Source organism: Bombina bombina, chromosome 2, assembly GCF_027579735.1.
Source record: "Bombina bombina isolate aBomBom1 chromosome 2, aBomBom1.pri, whole genome shotgun sequence".
NCBI classification, from domain to species: Eukaryota; Metazoa; Chordata; class Amphibia; order Anura; family Bombinatoridae; genus Bombina; species Bombina bombina.
Window position 1 is genome coordinate 810754972 of NC_069500.1, and position 23535 is coordinate 810778506.

The 23535-nt window shown below is 38.9% G+C and overlaps 1 protein-coding gene across 2 annotated transcripts in view; it reads right to left on the reverse strand.

Annotated features, from left to right (window-relative positions):
* Positions 1-9271: 9271 nt before the first annotated feature.
* LONP1 (lon peptidase 1, mitochondrial) overlaps positions 9272-23535 on the reverse strand; it is a 147459-nt gene continuing 133195 nt past the window's right edge. For both annotated transcript variants that reach the window (XM_053703032.1, XM_053703030.1), the window contains exon 18: positions 9272-9604. In XM_053703032.1, coding sequence (XP_053559007.1) covers positions 9455-9604 — 150 coding nt within the window. In that variant the 3' untranslated portion in view covers positions 9272-9454. The remainder of the gene's footprint in view (positions 9605-23535) is intronic.

Sequence of the window (23535 nt, forward strand, 5' to 3'; positions counted from 1 at the left end):
GAGGCCGTGACGTCACGACCAATCAGGTCGGTCTGTTTACGGACCCAGTAGAAGAAATTGAAATAACTGAAAAAATTGAGATAATAGAAATGCCAAGCAAGAAGCAGTGGGACTAACACCCGGCCCAACTTTTAAACCACTACCTAATTTTAGATCCCAAAAATTTGAGCCTCAGATCGTGACCATCCGATCGCATAAATTACCTAGACCGGAAGTGACGTCACGGAACTCAACGGAGACACTAGGAAGGAGAAATATAGGACAAAATTGGAAATAGAAAACATCTAAGTATAAGCATAAAGTTGGGGAAATACCCCACCCAACTATACATAATGAGACATAGATTTAAACCGTTTTGTCTAAATAATTAATTTCGCCAAACCGGAAGTAGGTATTAAACCACATCCGGTCAAACACCCTATATAAGGCTACCATTTGCTACCTGAAACCAGTCTTGATAAAGGCCTGATACAGGCCGAAACGCGTTGACCAGCACTGGTAAGCCTCATTCTATTATTTGCTACAATTTTAGAACCATCTACACTATATTTTTGTTTCTGTTTTTTTCCACAGGTTATTGTTCGTGTATTTTTTATATTTTAACTGAAGACCGATTTTGAAGTCACACATGTTTGAAGAGTATTAGGAGTACTATCACAGAATTATTTTTAACCACACTCTCTTTCACTTATTTTTTCTCACGGACTATTTTTCTTTTCTTCTTTTTTACAAAAAACACTTTCTGCTGGATTTTTGTACCGCTGCAACACTATTTACTACCATTTTCTTTGTGAAATTTCCCACATTCAATTTTGCAGCATTTGCACAGGTTTCGTCATTTTTATCACTAATCCTTTGAGATCGTCAGACACTGGAATATATATATTTTTTACAGGACTAGAGACTTCTTTTTATTTATTTTTTCCCCATTGGAAAGTTGCTATTCACATTTTTTGGATTTTCCACTACAAGTTTTTTATTGTTTTACTTCAATTTTGACACCGCTTCACTTCAAATTGTTTTACTAAAATTGTCTGTAAAGTATTTTATCAGGATTGTCTGCAATTGTTGTTGTTGTATTTTAGGTTTTATGTGTGGAACATCTTGAAGCAGTACCGCACATAATCACCTAAGGATCACCTTAGTTTTTATCGATTTTTTATCGATTTTTAGCTTTTTATGCAATTTATGTAATTTATCATGGATCCATGAAGTTTTTGTATTTAATGTGTTTAAATATGTTATAATTCGTTGTTTTTAATAATTTAATCCATTATTAAAATACATTTTTGGCCAATCTATCTCTCCATCCAATTTTACTTCAACCTAGCCTCCTTAGGGTAGGCGCCTGGGATTTCTCTTCACTTTTTCTATCCCCATATTGGGCACTTGCTAGGAGTCCCCCTTCCTAGGCTTAGAGGTTACCATTAGGCGCTGAGGTTTCACTTTTAATTCTGACTTTCACCAACCCTAGCCAGCCCTTAGCAGCCAAGTGGACTATAATTATATATACTGAAATTAATTACATATACCGAGATGGATTTACTTAATTCATTAAGACAAGATGTACTTATAGAGGTTGACCAACATACCAAACTAATCAGTATTGAAGTTGAGGAAGAGGAAGCTATAGATATTCAGTCCATTTTTAAAGACTTAGAAAAACTATTGATTTCAGAAGTCAAATTTAAAGCCGAAATATCCTTTTTAAGAAAATGTCTAGAATTGGACATCATACCAAAAGGATTAATCACTCACAAAGAGTGCGCCTTCCCTCTGTCTGATTTTATCACTGACAAATGGAAAAAGGTGTTAATAAACACATCAAGGCAGTTAATGAAGTTAATCATCGAATATAGAGAGGCTCTTACTACAGAGATGGATTATGAGATCAAAGAAAATGAAGCAATCCTGCTAAATTTAGAACATTCTGGACATGAGTCGAAAGATCTCATAGAAAAAAGAGAAAATTTGGTTAAAAAAGTAAAAAAAGCTAGAGAGGATATAATCCAGAAAAAAACCAAAAAACTTATGAGGGAACTCGAAAATAGAGAAAGCATGGATCATGAAAAGGAGGCCGTGACTAAAAATGAGGAAATTGAGGGAGAGAGCGAGAACATTGAGAGTTTAACCATAAAAACTACACAGAAACTAAAACATAGAGAAGATATACAAGTTTCAGAGAACAAGCGAGAGCACAATAGACGACCTTATAAACAGGAACAGTCTAATAATTATGATCATGAGACAAGAAGAAATGTCCATAGGAGATCACCATATCCAAACCGGGGACAAAGACCTAGATATAGGCAGAATTTCAGACAACAAAATGACAGAAACAACTACAGGGAACAAAATGACCATAGAGACAAAAGACATAGAGATGATTACACCCCCGAAAGAAGGGGTAATTACTATAATTACACGCCAGATAGAAGGGGATATATGAGACCTAGAGTCTATTACTCCCCAGATAGAAGGACACAACAATGGAACAATGGGTGGAACTACTCCGAAAATAGGACACCAAGATATCAAAACTACAACAACCAAACCAACTGGAGGGAGGACCATTACCCACAAAGAAGACAACATCACTATAGGAGGACACAAGGGAATAGACAAAATGAATGGAAACCTGCCTTTTATCAACAGAGAGAAAACATTAACCCCGAAGAGTACAAAAGAAGAGATCACTCCAATTACACACATAAGGAGACATACAAAACACCTCAAATGAAAAGAGATCATAAGGCAACTCGAGAAGAAAATCCAGGAAAGACACCAAATGATGCAAACAGAAAAGATGAATGGAGGATCCAACATTGTACTAAAAAAACAGAATCAAGAGTTGATCCACACACATCCACCACCTCAAATATCGAGGTCCTATCTTCATCTTCTTCTTTTTTAGGGATGGATCACCCACCCAGCAAAGAGAAAGACAAGATATTGAAGACACATACAAATGGAGGACCAGAGAAACCAAAAGCATCAAAAAGAAGACACATCGAGGAAGGAGAGGAGGAACTAAACTAAATAAGAAACTGAATCTGGAACCGGAACCAGATAAGAATGTAGATAAAAATGCAAATAATAATAAAGGCATTTTTAATCTAAGCACACACGTCCTAACGAAAGAAGAAAACTCAGTCCTGAAATTCGGATTATCCTTTGCTCCAACTAAAAGTTTGGATAAATTTCAAACATTTATTAACACAAAGGAATTTGTGAGGAAACTCACACTCAAAAGGTTTTTCTCAAGGTCCCCAGTCGAGAGATTGGCTTATGCACCAAGAGAACACATAGATCCCTATAGACACACAGATCTGAAACCTAAATCAACCTTTTATCCAGTGGCGAGCAAAGGAGTAGCCATAGAAACATTCGAAAACATAGTATGTCGAGAAATTAGAGACATTCAACAGAAGAAACTCAAAATAAGAAAACATAATTTGACACGACAACAGCTGAAAACGATCAAAGAACTTGAAAATAACTACGCCCTAAGCATAAAACCAGCCGACAAGGGAGGAGGTATTGTAGTCATGAACAGGAGCGACTATGAATCTGAAAATGAAAGGATACTCAGCGACCAAGACACCTACTACAAACTACGCTCGAATCCGTTGGTACCATATAAGAGAGAACTAGTGACCATACTGGACAAAGCAAAGGAAAAGGGGATACTCACCGAGAAAGAATATAACTACATCAACACAAATCACCCCATAACCCCTGTGATATACCACCTACCCAAAATTCACAAATCGCTACAAAAGCCCCCTGGAAGACCAATAATTTCGGGTATTGGATCATTAAGTAGTAATCTATCTGAGTATGTGGACTTGAATTTACAGAGATATGTTCAAAAACTTCCCTCCTACCTGAAAGATTCTACCCAGGTCTTAAATCTATTGGAAAATATAACATGGGAGGAAGGCTATATTTTAGCCACGTGCGATGTCACTTCATTATATACTTGCATCCCACATCAAGAAGGATTGGAAGGGGTTGAATATTTCCTAGAGAAGGACAACGAGATGCTAGAAGAACAAAGGAAATTCATCCTGGACAGTATTCAATATATACTACACCACAATTATTTTTGTAATAATGGGCAATATTATCAACAAATCTGCGGAACCGCAATGGGGACCAGGTTCGCGCCAAGCTATGCTAACCTATATATGGGAAAATGGGAGCATATCTTTTGGGAATCTTGCCCAGCTAGCGCGGACCTGGTCCTCTATCGTCGATACATTGACGATATACTAATAGTTTGGAAGGGGACGCAATCGGATCTTGATTTTACTTTTGAAATTATGAATAAAAACGAAAATAATCTACATTTCACATATATGAGTAGTCTGACGGATATAATCTTCCTCGACCTGAAAATCGAAGTGAAAAATGGAAAACTAGAAACCTCAACCCACTTTAAACAAGTCGACAGCAACAACTATATACATATGATGAGTTGCCACCACTCCAATTGGAAAAATAACATTCCAAAAAGTCAACTGTTGAGAATGAGAAAAAATTGCTCCACTATTGATAAATGGGAAGAACAGGCAAAGACAACAAAATCCAAATTTCTTGAGAGAGGGTACAACGAGATGGAGCTGGATCAGAAAATCCAAGAGGTCAGGACGATCGACAGATCTGAACTCACAAAATACAAGAAACCGAAATCAGCAACAAAAGAAAAGGCACTAAATGTACCGATGATAACGGAATATAGTGATAACAGGAAGATTATTGAAAAGATATTCAAAAAACATTGGGGCATACTAAAAGATGATGATCTAATAGGTGAAGACCTTCCAGTTCAACCGAAGTTCATCTATAGAAAAACAAAAAACTTGAAGAATAAACTAGCCCCAAGTATACCCAAGAAAAAGATCCCTGGAGTAACTAATTTGTTTGGGAAAGAAATAAAAGGGTTCTTTCCCTGCCTATCATGTAAGTCCTGCAAACATGGCATGAAAGCAACATCGTTCATTTGCCACAATACTAAGGAAACACATAAAATCAAGGACCTAATTAGATGCATGGACAAAGGCATTATTTATATGCTTCAATGCTCCTGTGGCCTACAATATGTGGGCCAGACTTCCAGATCCTTGAAGGACAGAATGCGAGAGCATCTGCTACTCATTGAAAAATCAAATACAGATACAGCCTTATATAGACATTTTGCAGAGAAACATAAAGGCAACACCAAAGATCTCACCTTTCTAGGATTACAAAAGATCAAAAAGGATTGGAGAGGAGGAAATTATGAAAAAAGACTCCTCACAGCTGAATCCAGGTGGATTTTTAACCTGGACTGTCTGTACCCAAGAGGCCTTAATAACAAAGAGGACTTATCGCATCTTTTCAATATGGTTTAACTATACCAGACCATTCCGAACACAGAAAAGAATCTTCGAATTAAATCCCCTCCAACGAAGAAGTCTCTTTCTCTCTCTCTCTCCCCCTCTCTCTCTCTCTCCCAAAGAAAATTCCAAGCTCCGATAAGCAACATCAAACACAAGCCAGTAGCTAAACAATGAATAAGCATATAGCTAGTTCTGAGATAGGTATACATACAAGAATCTCAGTCCCACTCCTAAAAAATTATATTTTTTTTGAAAATTTTTTTGAAAACCTTTTTTTCTTTTTTTGAAGGGAGTTTTTTAGAAAATTTTTTTTATTTTTTTAATTTTTAATCTCAACAGCCCACATTTATGAGTCAACTCCACACCTGTGTTCCCCAAAATTCCAACAGCCCACAAATACGAGTTAGATAAGAATATTTATCAACCTTAAATTAAGGTTTTTCTTTTAAGTAACTTATTATTTGCATATACACTCATTTTTAAAAATTTTAAAAATTTTTACTAGCACTTGTATTGTCCGTTATGAAGCAAAACATTAAAAAATTGAAAAAGTAGATTACCTATATTTAATTAGGTTGTAACAAGAATTGGTACTGACAAGAAGAAAAGATAATCTGTAGTAAAGAACTCTTTATGAAGAATATCTCAAACTCTTTGTATTCCCCTAAAAAGGAACTAAAGCCAAAAAGAAAGAAAAAAACATTCACCATAACCAAAGGAGATCTACACTACAGAGGGCGATTCTAAGTAAAAAGGTCAACTTATATCATTTCAGTCTCTAATTCCTCTAAGCTTGACTCCCAGTATTCCGGTCTTCATTCACTGATAGCGAGTTATCCATATAGTCACGAAAACAAAGTTATCTACCTCCTATATAGTCAAGAAAACAAAGTTCCACCCCCTATACACTCATTGTTCACTCCCAAGTATTTTCACCAAAGTTTTCGATTACAAACTACTCATTGAAAGATAAGATTCCCTGAAATCAAGAAACACACCACTATTACTAATACGGCATCCATATAGCCGCAAATCATACTTTAAACATAAAGGTTTTTTCGACAAACAATATGTTATATTGTATGGAACATAACAAATGTTATATTGAACATAACAAATATTTACAATTATAAGGTACAATCCCTTATACCAAATTAGAACGATCAGGCACTCATACACCTATAATATAGGTCTATTAACACAGCCCGATTATACACCTATTAGGAAGCAGGATAACTGACACACACCTTTAATATCCAATCAACATAGCCTGATTTTACACCTATCAGAGAGTATGTTAACTGACACACAACCTCTATACCCAATCCAAGACGCTAACTCGAGGCCGTGACGTCACGACCAATCAGGTCGGTCTGTTTACGGACCCAGTAGAAGAAATTGAAATAACTGAAAAAATTGAGATAATAGAAATGCCAAGCAAGAAGCAGTGGGACTAACACCCGGCCCAACTTTTAAACCACTACCTAATTTTAGATCCCAAAAATTTGAGCCTCAGATCGTGACCATCCGATCGCATAAATTACCTAGACCGGAAGTGACGTCACGGAACTCAACGGAGACACTAGGAAGGAGAAATATAGGACAAAATTGGAAATAGAAAACATCTAAGTATAAGCATAAAGTTGGGGAAATACCCCACCCAACTATACATAATGAGACATAGATTTAAACCGTTTTGTCTAAATAATTAATTTCGCCAAACCGGAAGTAGGTATTAAACCACATCCGGTCAAACACCCTATATAAGGCTACCATTTGCTACCTGAAACCAGTCTTGATAAAGGCCTGATACAGGCCGAAACGCGTTGACCAGCACTGGTAAGCCTCATTCTATTATTTGCTACAATTTTAGAACCATCTACACTATATTTTGTTTGTTTTTTTCCACAGGTTATTGTTCGTGTATTTTTTATATTTTAACTGAAGACCGATTTTGAAGTCACACATGTTTGAAGAGTATTAGGAGTACTATCACAGAATTATTTTTAACCACACTCTCTTTCACTTATTTTTTCTCACGGACTATTTTTCTTTTCTTCTTTTTTACAAAAAACACTTTCTGCTGGATTTTTGTACCGCTGCAACACTATTTACTACCATTTTCTTTGTGAAATTTCCCACATTCAATTTTGCAGCATTTGCACAGGTTTCGTCATTTTTATCACTAATCCTTTGAGATCGTCAGACACTGGAATATATATATTTTTTACAGGACTAGAGACTTCTTTTTATTTATTTTTTCCCCATTGGAAAGTTGCTATTCACATTTTTTGGATTTTCCACTACAAGTTTTTTATTGTTTTACTTCAATTTTGACACCGCTTCACTTCAAATTGTTTTACTAAAATTGTCTGTAAAGTATTTTATCAGGATTGTCTGCAATTGTTGTTGTTGTATTTTAGGTTTTATGTGTGGAACATCTTGAAGCAGTACCGCACATAATCACCTAAGGATCACCTTAGTTTTTATCGATTTTTTATCGATTTTTAGCTTTTTATGCAATTTATGTAATTTATCATGGATCCATGAAGTTTTTGTATTTAATGTGTTTAAATATGTTATAATTCGTTGTTTTTAATAATTTAATCCATTATTAAAATACATTTTTGGCCAATCTATCTCTCCATCCAATTTTACTTCAACCTAGCCTCCTTAGGGTAGGCGCCTGGGATTTCTCTTCACTTTTTCTATCCCCATATTGGGCACTTGCTAGGAGTCCCCCTTCCTAGGCTTAGAGGTTACCATTAGGCGCTGAGGTTTCACTTTTAATTCTGACAGAATGCAACAATACAGGTTTATGTGCAAAAAAGAAAAGACACTTTCTTTGGCTGTCTAGTGTTTTGTGTTGCAAAGTAAATGACCCACCGATATTTTAACATAGCAATACATTTTACAGCAATACTGTACCTACAGTAGCTTAAGTCAAAATATATCATCTAAAGGTAAAGAAAACGCTTTCATGTCACAGTCTCAGTTGAGATTCTCCTTACAGCTTTTTTTAATTTTTTTATAAAAATGTGTATTTTATTTTAAATTTGAAAAAGAAAAGCTTTATTTAACGTTTACATTTTGGACATATAGTAAATAGTACACACAAACATTAAAAAGGGACATAAAACTCAATTTTTCTTTCATGATTCAGATAGAACATACAAATTTTAAACATACAAATGTTCTTGTTATACGTTGTCGAAAAGCGGGGATGTTAGCTCAGAAGTGTGCATGTTTTATCAGCACTATATGGCAGTAATTTTGCAACAATGTTATACATAAGAAAGAGCACTAGATGGCAGCACTATTTCCTGTCATGTGGTGGTCCAGACGTGCACGCTACCTATCTAGATATCTCTTCAACAAAGAATAACAAGAGAACAATGCAAATTTGATAGTAAAAGTAAATTGAAAACGTTTTTAAAATTGTATTCTCTATCTAAATCAGGAAAGAAAAATTATGGGTTTCATGTCCCTTTAAAGTAGACCCTATCAATCAGTGAAAATTACATTATGTGGGAATATAATTCCTGTTATGTATACAGATTTAGCACACTGCAGACTTTTCAAGGCTAATCCTGCTTCATATCTTTCCCTTATTGGTTTAACTGATAAGAACTGCAAAACAATGCACTTTGTATTAACATTATGACTGTGTTGTCTGTAGATTAAGCCTGGATTGGCTCCTCCACATAACGCAACTAGTAGGTGGAGTTTGGCTATCGAAAAAAATTTCAGCAAACAATGTTAATAATAACAAATTCTTTTACAAAATCCTGTTTTAAATCCTTAAAATCCTGTTTTTATATACTGTTTTCCCATTATGTGCTTGCAGATATAGTAAATGTATTTAAATAATCCAGACAAACTGTAACTTGTAGCTAAAAATCTATTTTAATAATTATTGAATGAATAACATATACACTAAGGCAAATAGTAAATTAATCCATAATGAATTCTTCTTTGGGCTGCGTGGCAGCAATATCAAGCATATTATTCCAGTGTTTGGCTGTCACCGAAATGGAGGTTTCTTCTATGTGGTCAAAAGGAGACCTTTGTCACTGTGGTGAGAAAACAATGTCATAAATCTCACTGTAATGTTCAACAAAATGCACTTCCAGCCCCTCTGTAATGAAAGGGGCCAAGTCATAGTAATCCTTTTTGTTCTCGGATGGGAGGATGATACAGGTTACTCCTGCTCGCTTAGCCTGGAAGAACAAAACATTAAAAGATTAGTATGTTCCGTGTCGTATTCTGTGATTAATATTTTTATCATCATCTTGCATTTTAAATCTCTATATTTGTGTTGTGCACATGTATTGTACCACAATATTTTTCTTTCACTATTCAGATAGAGAATGCAATTTTAAAAAACGTTCCAATTTACTTTTATTATCATTTTTTTTCAATCTTTTGGTATCCTTTGTTGAAGGAACAGCAATGTACTACTGGGAGCTAGCTGAATCTAATCCCTCACACAAAACGTCTCAGAGAACTCTCGGTGGGGAGTATTTTTGTCCTGTGCACAATTATATGAATAAACCTCAACAACCGTTTTGCACCAGCTCGATTGCTGTTATTTCTTTCATTTAATGTGCAGCCACCCAATCGGCAGCTAGCTCCTAGTAGTTTACTGCTGTTCCTGAGCCTATGTAGGTATGCTGTTAAACAAAGAGTACCAAAAGAATAAAACAAATTAGATTATAGAAATAAATTAGAAAGTTGTTTAACCCCTTAACGACCAAGGACGTGCAAAAAAAAAAAAAAGGTCGCTAATGACCAAGGACGTACCCTGCACGTCTTTAGGGTTTTCAAGCGCTGAAAGCGATCGTGATGCCTCGATATTGAGGCATCCTGCAATACCCTTTTTTTAGCCACGAATGCAGAGAGAGCTTTGGCCAGCGATGGTGCCGATCGTTGGTGTGTGGGAGGGATAGCAGGGTGGGCGACCCATCGCTGGATCAGTTCCCTATCCTCTTCAGTGCGTGCTAGTGTAGCTACATTACAAGACTCCAATGTATGGGAAGGAGGGAGAGGGAGGGGGCAGCTACACTACAGAAAATTGGCTTTTTTGCCAAAAAAAAAATATATACACACACACCTTTTTTTTGTTTTTAGCAAACTGTATACTGGCAGACAGTTGCCAGTACCCAAGATGGATACAAATAGGTAGAGGGGGGAAGGTTAGAGAGCTGTTTGGGGGGGGGGGGGAATCAGGGAGGTTGGGGCTAAGGGGGGATCCAACACTGCTGAATAAATTAAAATGATATATATATAAAAAATATATAAAAGAGCCTTTTATTTTAGTATTGGCAGACTTTCTCCCAGTACTTAAAGGGACACTAAACCAAAAAAAAATTATTTCGTGATTCAGATAGAGCATGCAATTTTAAGCAACTTTCTAATTTACTCCTATTATGAAATTTTCTTCATTCTCTTGGTATCTTTATTTGAAAAGCAAGAATGTAAGTTTAGATGCCGGCCCATTTTTTGGTGAACAACCTGGGTTGTTCTTGCCGATTGTTGGACAAATTCACCCACCAATAAACAAGTGCTCTCCAGGGTCTGAACCAAAAAAATAGCTTAGATGCCTTCTTTTTCAAATAAAGCTAGCAAAAGAATGAAGAAAAATTGATAATAGGAGAAAATTAGAAAATTGTATGATCTATCTGAATCACTAAAAAAAAATTTTTTGGGTTCAGTGTCCCTTTAAGATAGCGGTGACAATTGTGAGGTGGCGGAGGGAAGAGAGCTGTTTGAGGGAGATCAGGGAGAGATCAGGGGGTGGGATCTGTCAGGTGGGAGCCTGATCTCTACCCTAAAGCTAAAATTATTTCTACAAGCTACTTAATTAACCCCTTAACTGCTGGACATAATACAAGTGTGGTGCGCAGCGGCATTTGGCGGCCTTCTAATTACCAAAAAGTAATGCCAAAGCCATGTGTCTGCTATTTCTGAACAAAGGGGATCCCAGAGAAGCATTTACAACCATGTGTCCCATAATTGCACAAGCTGTTTGTAAATAATTTCAGTGAGATCGCATTTGGCGGTGAAATAGTGGCATGAAATATACCGAATTGGGCCTAGATCAATACTTTGGGGTTGTCTACTAAAAAAAAAATAAATAAAAATAAAATACATGTGAAGGTATATTCAGGGATTCCTGACAGATATCATTGTTCCAATGTAAGTATCGCTAATTCAGGGGAAAAAAAACAAAATTTATGCTTACCTGATAAATTTATTTCTCTTGTGGTGTATCCAGTCCACGGGTTCATGTTTCCTGTTGGGAAGGAGAATATCCCACAAGCAATGGATGAACCTGTGGACTGGATACACCTTTACAAGAGAAAAATGGTTTGGAAATAGCAAAGTGCTACTTGTAGTTATTGCCCTATAACTTTCAAAAAAAGCAAAGAACATGTAAACATTGGATATTTCTAAAATCAGGACAAAATTTAGAAAATATTTAGCATGGGTGTTTTTTAGTGGTAGTAGATGTGTAACAGATTTTGGGGGTCAAAGTTAGAAAAAAGTGTGTTTTTTCAATTTGTTCATCATATTTTATACTTTTTTTAAAGTAAATTATAAGGTATGATGAAAATAACAAATTATGCTTACCTAATAATTACATTTCCATCTGTATGGGAAGAGTCCACAGCTGCATTCCTTACTTGTGGGAAATACTGAACCTGGCCACTAGGAGGAGGCAAAGACACCCCAGCCAAAGGCTTAAATACCTCCCCCACTTCCTCAAAACCCCAGTAATTCTGCCGAGGGAACAAGGAACAGTAGGAGAAATATCAGGGTGAAAAAGGTGCCAGAAGAAAAAATGTCAAATTTAGGGCCGCCCACGGGCGGGAGCTGTGGACTTCCCATACAGATGGAAATTAAATTATGAGGTAAACATAATTTATGTTTTCCATCTTAATATGGGAAGAGTCCACAGCTGCATTCCTTACTTGTTGGAAACATATACCCAAGCTCTAGAGTACATGGAATGCTAACAGGAGGGAAAAAAGAGAGGCGGACCCTAATCTGAGGGCAGCACAGCCTGCAAAACCTCTCTCCCGAAGGCTGCTTTAGCAGAAGCAAAAACATCAAAGTTGTAAAATTTTGGAAAAAGTATGTAAGGAGAACCAGATAGCCACCTTACAAATCTGATCCATAGAGGCCTCATTTTTGAAGGCCCAAGAGGAACCACTGCTCTCATAGAATGAGCCGTAATCCTCAGAGGAGGCTTATGTCCCGCCGTTTCTATGCTAAATGGATGACACTGCTCAGACAAAAAGATAAGGAAGTCGAAGTGGCTCTGCCCCTACACTTCCCGGAAAAAGCGAACGAATAGAGAAAGCGGGTTGGCTAAATTCATTTGTGGCCTGAAGATAGAACTTCAAGGCACAAACCACATCCAGAAAAACATTGTAAACATTCCTTCGACGAAGGAGGATTAGGACATCAGAAAAGAACCACAATCTCTTGATTGATGTTGCGAATTGACACAACCTTAGGAAGAAAACCTAACTTGGTTCGTAGAATAGCCTTATCGGCATGGAACACCAGATAAGGAGGGTCGCATTATCAAGGCAGCAATCTCAGAGACTGTGCGCAGAAGCAATAGCTAATAGAAAAATAACCTTCAAAGACAACAATTTAATGTCTACTTCATGCATAGGCTCCAACGGAGCCCGTTGCAAAACCTTAAAGGATTACTTTCTGTTATAATTTTTAAGCTAAACAACTAACATATTAAAGTTAATAAACATTAATTAAAACCTACTGACCTATATTTTCTCCAAAACGAAGTTTCATAACGTTCTAAAAGTTATATCTTTTATTCGCCGATGATGTCACGTTATCCTGCCCACTATTTTCAGCACTGAGTGTTGAAAATACTTAAACCAATAACTTTGTGTTTAAAGCGCCATTTTGAAACCTAGGTACTGTAAACGGATTGGTACAGAGCAAAGGATACCCACGGAGTGGGTTTGGAAAACAATTAAATTTGCAGACAAGATTTCTGATATACGGTAGAGATATGTTAATGAAATGCTATTGATAAAAAGCGTATTTGGGGTAGTTAGTTAGTAACAGGCATAGAAAATATTTACTTACAGTGGCCCTTTAAGGACAAGATTTAAAATCCAAGGAGGAGCCTTAGATCTAAACACAGGTCTGATCCCAGCAGAGCCTTAACAAATGGCTGCACATCTGGAAGCTAGGCAAACCTCATGTGCAGTAACACAGACAGGGCTGAAAACTGTCCCTTCAGGGGACTTGCAGAAAAGCCCTTCTCCAGTTCATCCTGGAGAACAGAATAAGTAGGTCCTCCACACCTTATGATAGATGCGACAAACAACCAGCTTACGAGCTTGAATGAGAGTAAAAATAAATCTCTCAGAAAACCCTCTCTTGGCTAGGACTAAGCTTCCAATCTCCACGCAGTCAGCCTCAGAGAATCTAGACATTGATTAACAAAGAGACCTTGGTCAGCAGATCCCTACAACAAGGTAACTTCCACGGAGGAGATGATGACATCCCCACAAGATCTGCGAACCATATCCTTCGCGGCCAAGACGGAGCAGTCATTATCACTGACGCCTGCTTGACTCGAGCCACTACACTAGGAAGTAGTGGTAACGTTTGGAAAGGATAAGTTGGATTGAAACATCCAAAGGCACCGCTAATGCATCTGTTATCTCCGCCTGAGGATCCCTATACCTCGATCCCTATCTGGGTAGCTTGGTATTGAGACATTATAAGATCTTACTCTTGCAAATCTCTGCAAACACTCAGGATGGAGAGACAAAGGATGGAAGGATTGTCTGCTGAAGAAATCCGCTTCCCATTTGTCCACACCCGGAATGTGGATCGTTGACAGCAAACAAATGCGGGTCTCCCCCACACCAGAATCCGAGATACTTCCCTCATAGATAGGGAGCTTCTCGTTCCCCCCTGATGGTTGATGTAAGCCACCGAGGATATATTGTTTGATTGGAATCTGATTAACTGGGACGAACCCAGCAGAGGCCAAGCCTTCAGAGCATTGTATATTGCCCGAAGATCCAAAAAGAGATCAGGAGATTTACCTCCTGAGACCAGATGCCCTGTGCCTTCCTGGCACCCCAAACGGCTCCCCATCCTGACAGACTCGCAACCGTAATCACAATCACCCAGGATGGTCTTGAGACGGACATCCCTCAGGACAAGTGATCCAGACAAAACCACCAAGAAAGCGATTCTCCCGATTGATTGTCCAGAGAAATCTGTTGAGACAGATCTGAATGATCGCCATTCCACTAGTTCAGCATGCGCAGTTGCAACAATCTGAGGTCAAACCTGGCAAAGGAAATGATGTCCAAGCTGGACACCATGAGACCAATCACCTCCATACACACCGAGCCACAGATGGCCTTAAGAAGATCTGGAGGGCAAGACATGTTGAAGCTGGCTTGAAACGTCTCTGGTCTGTTAGAAATATTCTAATGTCTATGGAGACTATTATAATACCCAAAAATTCTACCCTGGTACTTGATACAAGAGAACTCTCTCTAGATTATCTGTCATCCATGGGAGAGAAGAAGACAGAGGAGATATTCCGAATGGTCCACTCTTCGAAAAATGTCTTAAGCTAAACCAAACGGAAGTGCAATAAACTGGAAGTGCAATAAACTGGAAGTGCTGGTCCAGGAATCCATAGTAGTCATGAACTACCCCTCTCAAATGTGGGGAAGACTGGACCTTATGGTCTCCCTCTTAAACGAGGGGACATTTAAAAATCTGCTTAAGCACTTTAGATCCAGAATCGGACATAAAGTTCTCTCCTTCTTAGGGACCACGAAAAGGTTTGAATAGTATCCCAAACCTCTCACTGCGATAGGCACCGTGTCAATAACTCCTAGAGGACAGATACCATACACACCCCAGAAAGGCTTCCCTCCTTTCTGGTCAGGAAGATGGGAGTAATCTGCCCTTGGGTGGCTGAGACTTAAAACCTATCTTGTAACCCTGAGCTATGACCTAAAGGACCCATGGATCCTGCATGTCCCTGAACCAAGCGACTGAAAAGAGAAACATACTGCTCCCTACACGATCCAGAAGAGGACAGGGGATCGCCCATTCATGCCGACGTAGACTCGGCAGGCTACTTGCTCTGCTTGGATTTATTCCAGGACTGAGCTGGCTTCCAAGAGCTCTTGGTTTGCTCTGGCTTAGCGGAGGACTGCTGACATGGGATTTATCAGAACGAAAATCGTCCATAAGATTAGTTCATATACTCTTGCGGTAGGAGGGCACCCTTGCCCCCTGCGACCGTGGAGATAATTGATTCCAGGCAAGGACCAGACAAAATCATTCTCTTAAAGGGAGGGAAGAATCCTAGACTTAGAAGTCATATCCGCAGACCATGACTGCAGCCAGAGCCCGAGGGGCCTGAACAGAAAAAGCTGAAGCCATAGCATTCAAGCGAATAAACTGCCTAATAGCAGCAAAGATAAAAAAAATTAACAACCCTCAAGGCCGTAAATCTTTTCTGAGTAACGTCGAGGTGATCTTCCACCACAGTCAAATCCTATTAGGAGTCACACCAGAAGGTAGTTTCTCTAGTAACCACGGCAACAGCTGCCACCGGTTGAAACAGATATCCTGTATGTTGAAAACATCTTTCTTAACAGAGTTTCCATCTTTAATCCATGGGCTCTTCAAACGAAGAACTATACTCAAGATAGTAGTACGTTTAGCAAGGGTGAAGATAACGCCATCCCATTTAGGGACGGTACCTCACAACTCCATTGAGAGTCCAGGATAGGGGACAATTTGTTAAAGGGAGAAGAGGGGGAAAAGGAATCCAATCCTGTCCCATTCATTCTTAATAATGTTCACCATCTAACTGGAGCAGGGAAGGATAAGGTTTCACCCTGTCCTTAAACTCTATCCAATTTAGGAATTAAAGGTCCATCAGGCAATTTGGCCTCTGAAACCTCTGAATTCGCCAAAAACTTATTTTAGAAGAAAGCGCAAATTCCTAAACTAAATGTCTGGTTCCTCCGCAGCCAGAGGTTTAGAGGCAGCAGACTCCGACCCAGAATGTTCATACTCTGAAGTCTCAGAAAGAACTTCATCATCTGATAACCCTCAGTTAAATCCAATAAATTATCTGATGTACTCCGAGAAGGAGTGCAATATGTAACCTTTCGCTTGCACTTAGCCGGGCAAGGTAAAGGATTAAAGACCGCAGACACCGCAAACATGTTCGATATTATCACGTTACCAAGGCACATGGAACCTAAATGAGAGGGCGGAACTAAGGCCTCCTCACCATATAAACAGGAATTACTCATTAGGAATAGAAGGAGTGCCCTCTAAAGTAACAGAATCCTCCATCGCTAGTGCAATATTTGGAGAACTAGAGAAATAAAACATCTTATTTTATATAAAAAAAACCCCGGCACCCTTATAACTCCAATGGCTGGGGCACTCACCACCTCCTATGACCCACACAGTACAGAGATTTATGACTCCTCTCTGATAGACACCCAGTCAGGAAAAAGGGAATGAATCACATGGTGCACAATGGAGGACCGTCCATGCTATGTGAAAGCACACCAAGCTTGTAAGCTGCATGTCTCTCAAAGTGAAAGTGAAACCTTTATATTGAGTAAAGAAAGCAGGCAAAACTCGTCAACGCTGATTGGCTATGTGTCAGGGTGCCAGGAATCAAACTGAGACGAGAAGTGCAAAAATAATCACACCTTTATTAATAGCAAAAAGTAATAAAAAGTTCACAAGTCAAATAACAAGTCAGGAGTCAAAACCAGAGCTGATAGTCAGACGAGCCGGAATCAGGAACAAGGAAAACAGCAGAGTCAGGAATAAGCCAGAGATCAGGAAGCAGGAAGGACCTCAGGCAGCCAGGTAATACACAGGAACTCTCACAAACAGGTCTGAGACAACGCAAAGGCAAAGCATACTGAACAGAGGCCCTTTAAATAATAAGTGATGACATCACAATTCTGAGACTGCATCCTGTCTCACACTGATGATGAACACCAGTCTGGCCATAAAAGGAAGTGCAGGAAATGAGCAGCATCACACAGTATGCACCAGAGTCAGCAAGAGAGGTGAGTAAAATGGCTGCCAGCAGCACCTAGCAAACACAACAGGGAAAAAACCCTGACAGTACCCTCCCCTCAACTACCCCTCCCCCACGGGAGGACAAAAGGCTTATTGAGGAAACGTGCATGGAAGGCACGGAGGAGGGCGGGAGCATGAACATCAGAGCAGGGAACCCAAGAACGCTCCTCCAGACCGTAACCCCTCCAGTGAACCAAATACTGTACACGGCCCCTGGACATACGAGAGTCAATAATGATGCTGACCACATGGTTGTCAACAAAGATAGGACGGGGACGAGGCAACACAGTGGTAAACCGATTACAAACCAATGATTTCAAGAGGGAGACATGAAAAACATTGGAGATGCGCATAGCAGGAGGAAGGTCAAGTGCGTAGGCCACAGGATTAACCCGTCTGAGTATTCGAAAAGGACCAACATAACGGGGAGCCAATTTATTGAAAGGCACATGAAGGTTCAAGTTGCGGGAGGACAGCCAAACTCTCTCACCAATCTGGTAGGAAGGTGCGGGCCTACGATCAGCCTGGAACTTTTGGCGCTGCATAGAACGATGAAGGCAATCCTGAATTTGCACCCATGTGGAACGGAGTTGCCGGAGATGCTCCTCCAAAGCCGGAATACCCTGAGACATGAATGAATCGTGCAACAAAGATGGTTGAAACCCATAATTCGCCATGAACAGGGGATAACTTGGAGGAAGCATTAATAGCACTATTACGAGCAAACTCTGCCCAAGTTAACAGTTCAGACCAATTATTGTGGTGATCTGAGACATAGCAACGGAGGAACTGTTCCAGAGCTTGATTAGACCGTTCCGCAGCCCGATTGGATTGAGGGTGATATGCAGAGGAGAAGGAAAGCTTGATCCCCATTTGAGCACAAAAGGAACGCCAAAATCTAGAGACAAACTGGCTACTCCGGTCCGACACCAGGGCCGCCTCCTGTCAGGGGCCCAATGGGCTAGGGGGGCCCCATGAGGCAAGAACTAAAAAAAAAAAAAAAACATAATTTATGTAAGAACTTACCTGATAAATTCATTTCTTTCATATTAACAAGAGTCCATGAGCTAGTGACGTATGGGATATACATTCCTACCAGGAGGGGCAAAGTTTCCCAAACCTTAAAATGCCTATAAATACACCCCTCACCACACCCACAAATCAGTTTAACGAATAGCCAAGAAGTGGGGTGATAAGAAAAAAAGTGCGAAGCATATAAAACAAGGAATTGGAATAATTGTGCTTTATACAAAAAAATCATAACCACCACAAAAAAGGGTGGGCCTCATGGACTCTTGTTAATATGAAAGAAATGAATTTATCAGGTAAGTTCTTACATAAATTATGTTTTCTTTCATGTAATTAACAAGAGTCCATGAGCTAGTGACGTATGGGATAATGACTACCCAAGATGTGGATCTTTCCACACAAGAGTCACTAGAGAGGGAGGGATAAAATAAAGACAGCCAATTCCTGCTGAAAATAATCCACACCCAAAATAAAGTTTAACAAAAAACATAAGCAGAAGATTCAAACTGAAACCGCTGCCTGAAGAACTTTTCTACCAAAAACTGCTTCAGAAGAAGAAAATACATCAAAATGGTAGAATTTAGTAAAAGTATGCAAAGAGGACCAAGTTGCTGCTTTGCAGATCTGGTCAACCGAAGCTTCATTCCTAAACGCCCAGGAAGTAGATACTGACCTAGTAGAATGAGCTGTAATTCTCTGAGGCGGAATTTTACCCGACTCAACATAGGCAAGATGAATTAAAGATTTCAACCAAGATGCAAAAGAAATGGCAGAAGCTTTCTGGCCTTTCCTAGAACCGGAAAAGATAACAAATAGACTAGAAGTCTTACAGAAAGATTTCGTAGCTTCAACATAATATTTCAAAGCTCTAACAACATCCAAAGAATGCAACGATTTCTCCTTAGAATTCTTAGGATTAGGACATAATGAAGGAACCACAATTTCTCTACCAATGTTGTTGGAATTCACAACTTTAGGTAAAAATTCAAAAGAAGTTCGCAACACCGCCTTATCCTGATGAAGAATCAGAAAAGGAGACTCACAAGAAAGAGCAGATAATTCAGAAACTCTTCTGGCAGAAGAGATGGCCAAAAGGAACAAAACTTTCCAAGAAAGTAATTTAATATCCAATGAATACATAGGTTCAAATGGAGGAGCTTGAAGAGCCCCCAGAACCAAATTCAAACTCCAAGGAGGAGAAATTGACTTAATGACAGGCTTTATACGAACCAAAGCTTGTACAAAACAATGAATATCAGGAAGAATAGCAATCTTTCTGTGAAAAAGAACAGAAAGAGCAGAGATTTGACCTTTCAAGGAACTTGCGGACAAACCCTTATCTAAACCATCCTGAAGAAATTGTAATATTCTCGGTATTCTAAAAGAATGCCAAGAAAAATGATGAGAAAGACACCAAGAAATATAAGTCTTCCAGACTCTATAATATATCTCTCTGGATACAGATTTACGAGCCTGTAACATAGTATTAATCACAGAGTCAGAGAAAACCTCTTTGACCAAGAATCAAGCGTTCAATCTCCATACCTTTAAATTTAAGGATTTCAGATCCTGATGGAAAAAAGGACCTTGAGACAAAAGGTCTGGTCTTAACGGAAGAGTCCACGGTTGGCAAGAGGCCATCCGGACAGGATCCGCATACCAAAACCTGTGAGGCCATGCCGGAGCTACCAGCAGAACAAACGAGCATTCCTTCAGAATCTTGGAGATTACTCTTGGAAGAAGAACTAGAGGCGGAAAGATATAGGCAGGATGATACTTCCAAGGAAGTGAAAATGCATCCACTGCCTCCGCCTGAGGATCCCGGGATCTGGACAGATACCTGGGAAGTTTCTTGTTTAGATGAGAAGCCATCAGATTTATTTCTGGAAGTTCCCACATTTGAACAATCTGAAGAAATACCTCTGGGTGAAGAGACCATTCGCCCGGATGCAACGTTTGGCGACTGAGATAATCCGCTTTCCAATTGTCCATACCTGGGATAAAAACCGCAGAGATTAGACAGGAGCTGGATTCCGCCCAAACCAAAATTCGAGATACTTCTTTCATAGCCAGAGGACTGTGAGTCCCTCCTTGATGATTGATGTATGCCACAGTTGTGACATTGTCTTATCTGAAAACAATGAACAACTCTCTCTTCGGAAGAGGCCAAGACTGAAGAGCTCTGAAAATTGCACGGAGTTCCAAAATATTGATCGGAAATCTCACCTCCTGAGATTCCCAAACCCCTTGTGCCGTCAGATACCCCCACACAGCTCCCCAACCTGTAAGACTTGTATCTGTTGAGATTATAGTCCAGGTCGGAAGAACAAAGAAGCCCCCTGAACTAAACGATGGTGATCTGTCCACCATGTCAGAGAGTGTCGTAAAATCGGTTTAAAGATATTAATTGAGATATCTTTGAGTAATCCCTGCACCATTGGTTCAGCATACAGAGCTGAAGAGGTCGCATGTGAAAACGAGCAAAGGAGATCGCATCTGATGCGGCAGTCCTAAGACCCAACATTTCCATGCATAAGGCTACCAAAGGGAATGATTGTGACTGAAGGTTTTGACAAGCTAATATCAATGTTAAACTTCTCTTGTCTGACAAGGACAGAGTCATAGACACTGAATTTATCTAGAAACCTAAAAAGGTTACCCTTGTCTGAGGAATCAATGAACTGATTGGTAAATTGATCCTCCAACCATGAACTTGAAGAAACAACACAAGTCGATTCGTATGAGATTCTTCGAAAATGAGAAGACTGAGCAAGTACCAAGATATCGTCCAAATAAGGAAATACCAAAACCTTATTCTCTGATTACAGAAAGAAGGGCACCGAGAACCTTTGAAAAAAATTCTTGGAACTGAGGCTAGGCCAAACAGTAGAGCCACAAAACTGGTAATGCTTGTCTAAAAAGAGAATCTCAGACACTAAAAGTGATCTGGATGAATCGGAATATGCAGATACACATCCTGTAAATCTATTGTAGACATATAATGCCCTTGCTAAACAAAAGGCAGGATAGTCCTACAGTAACCATCTTGAATGTTGGTATCCTAACATAACGATTCAATAATGATAGATCCAGAACTGGTCTGAAGGAATTGACCTTCTTTGGTACAATGAAGAGATAAAATAAAACCCCAGCCCCTGTTCCAGAACTGGAACTGGCATAAATACTCCAGCCAACTCTAGATCTGAAACACATTTCAGAAATGCTGAGCCTTGCTGTGTCAACTGGGACACGGGAAAGAAAAGAATCTCTTAGCAGGAGGCCTTAACTTGAAGCCAATTCTGTACCTTTCTGAAACAATGTTTCTGAAACCAGAGATTAAGAACGGAATTGATCCAAATTTCTTTGAAGAAAACGTAATCTGCCCCATACCAGCTGAGCTGGAATAAGGGCCGCACCTTCATAGATACTTAGGAGCTGGCTATAGGTTTCTATAAGGCTTGGATATATTCCAAACTGGAAATAGTTTCCAAACTGATACCGCTCCTGAGGATGAAGGATCAGGCTTTTGTTCCTTGTTGTGAGGAAAGGAACGAAATGATTATTTACCCTGGAAAGAAAGGGAAAGCAAAGTTGACTTAGAAGACATGTCAGCATTCCAAGTTTAATCCATAAAGCTTTTCTAGCTAAAATAGCTAGAGACATATACCTGACATCAACTCTAATGATATCAAAAGATGGTATCACCAATAAAATTATTAGCATGTTATAGAATAATAATAATGCTATAAAATTATGATCTGTTACTTGTTGCGCTAAAGCTTCTAACCAAAAAGTTGAAGCTGCAGCAACATCCGCTAAAAATATAGCAGGTCTAAGAAGATTACCTGAACATAAGTAAGCTTTTCTTAGAAAAGATTCAATTTTCCTATCTAAAGGATCCTTAAATGAAGTACTATCTGCCATAGGAATAGTAGTACATTAGCAGGAGTAGAGACAGCCCCATAACCTTAGGGATTTTTGTCCCAAAAAACTCTAATCTGTCAGATGGCACAGGATATAATTTGCTTAAACGTCTAGAAGGAGTAAATAAATTACCCAAATTATTCCATTCCCTGGAAATTACTTCAGAAATAGCATCAGGGAGATAAAACACTTCTGGAATAACTACAGGAGATTTAAAAACCTTATTTAAACGTTTACATTTAGTATCAAGAGGACCAGAATCCTCTATTTCTAATGCAAATAACACTTCTTTAAGTAAAGAACGAATAAATTCCATCTTGAACAAATACAAAGATTTATCAGCATCAACCTCTGAGACAGAAACCTCTGAACCAGAAGAACCATTATCAGTATCAGAATGATGATGTTCATTTAAAAATTCATCTGAAAAAAAGAGAAGTTTTAAAAGACTTTTATGTATACTAGAAGGAGAAATAACAGACATAGCCTTCTTAATGGATTTAAAAAATAAAATCTCTTATGTTATCAGGAACACTCTGAAAATTAGATGTTGACGGACAGCAACAGGTAATGTAACAGTACTAAAGGAAATTTTATCTGCATTAATAAGTTTGACATGACATGCAATACAAATAACAGCTGGAGAAAACAGATACCAAAAGTTTATAGCAGACTTAGCTTGGTAGCTCCAGCACTGTGCAGTGATTTTCCTGTAGTATCTTCTGACTCAGTTGCAACGTGGAACATCTTGCAATATGTAAAAGAAAAAAACAACATATAAAGCAAAATTGATCAAATTCCTTAAATGACAGTTTCAGGAATGGGAAAAAAATGCCAGAGAACAAGCTTCTAGCAACCAGAAGCAATAAATAATGAGACTTAAATAATGTGGAGACAAAAATGACGCCCATATTTTTTAGCGCCAAAAAAGACGCCCACATTATTTGGCGCCTAAATGCTTTTGGCGCCAAAAATGACGCCACATCCGGAACGCCGACATCTTTGACGCAAAATAACGTCAAAAAATGACGCAACTTCCGGCGACACGTATGAC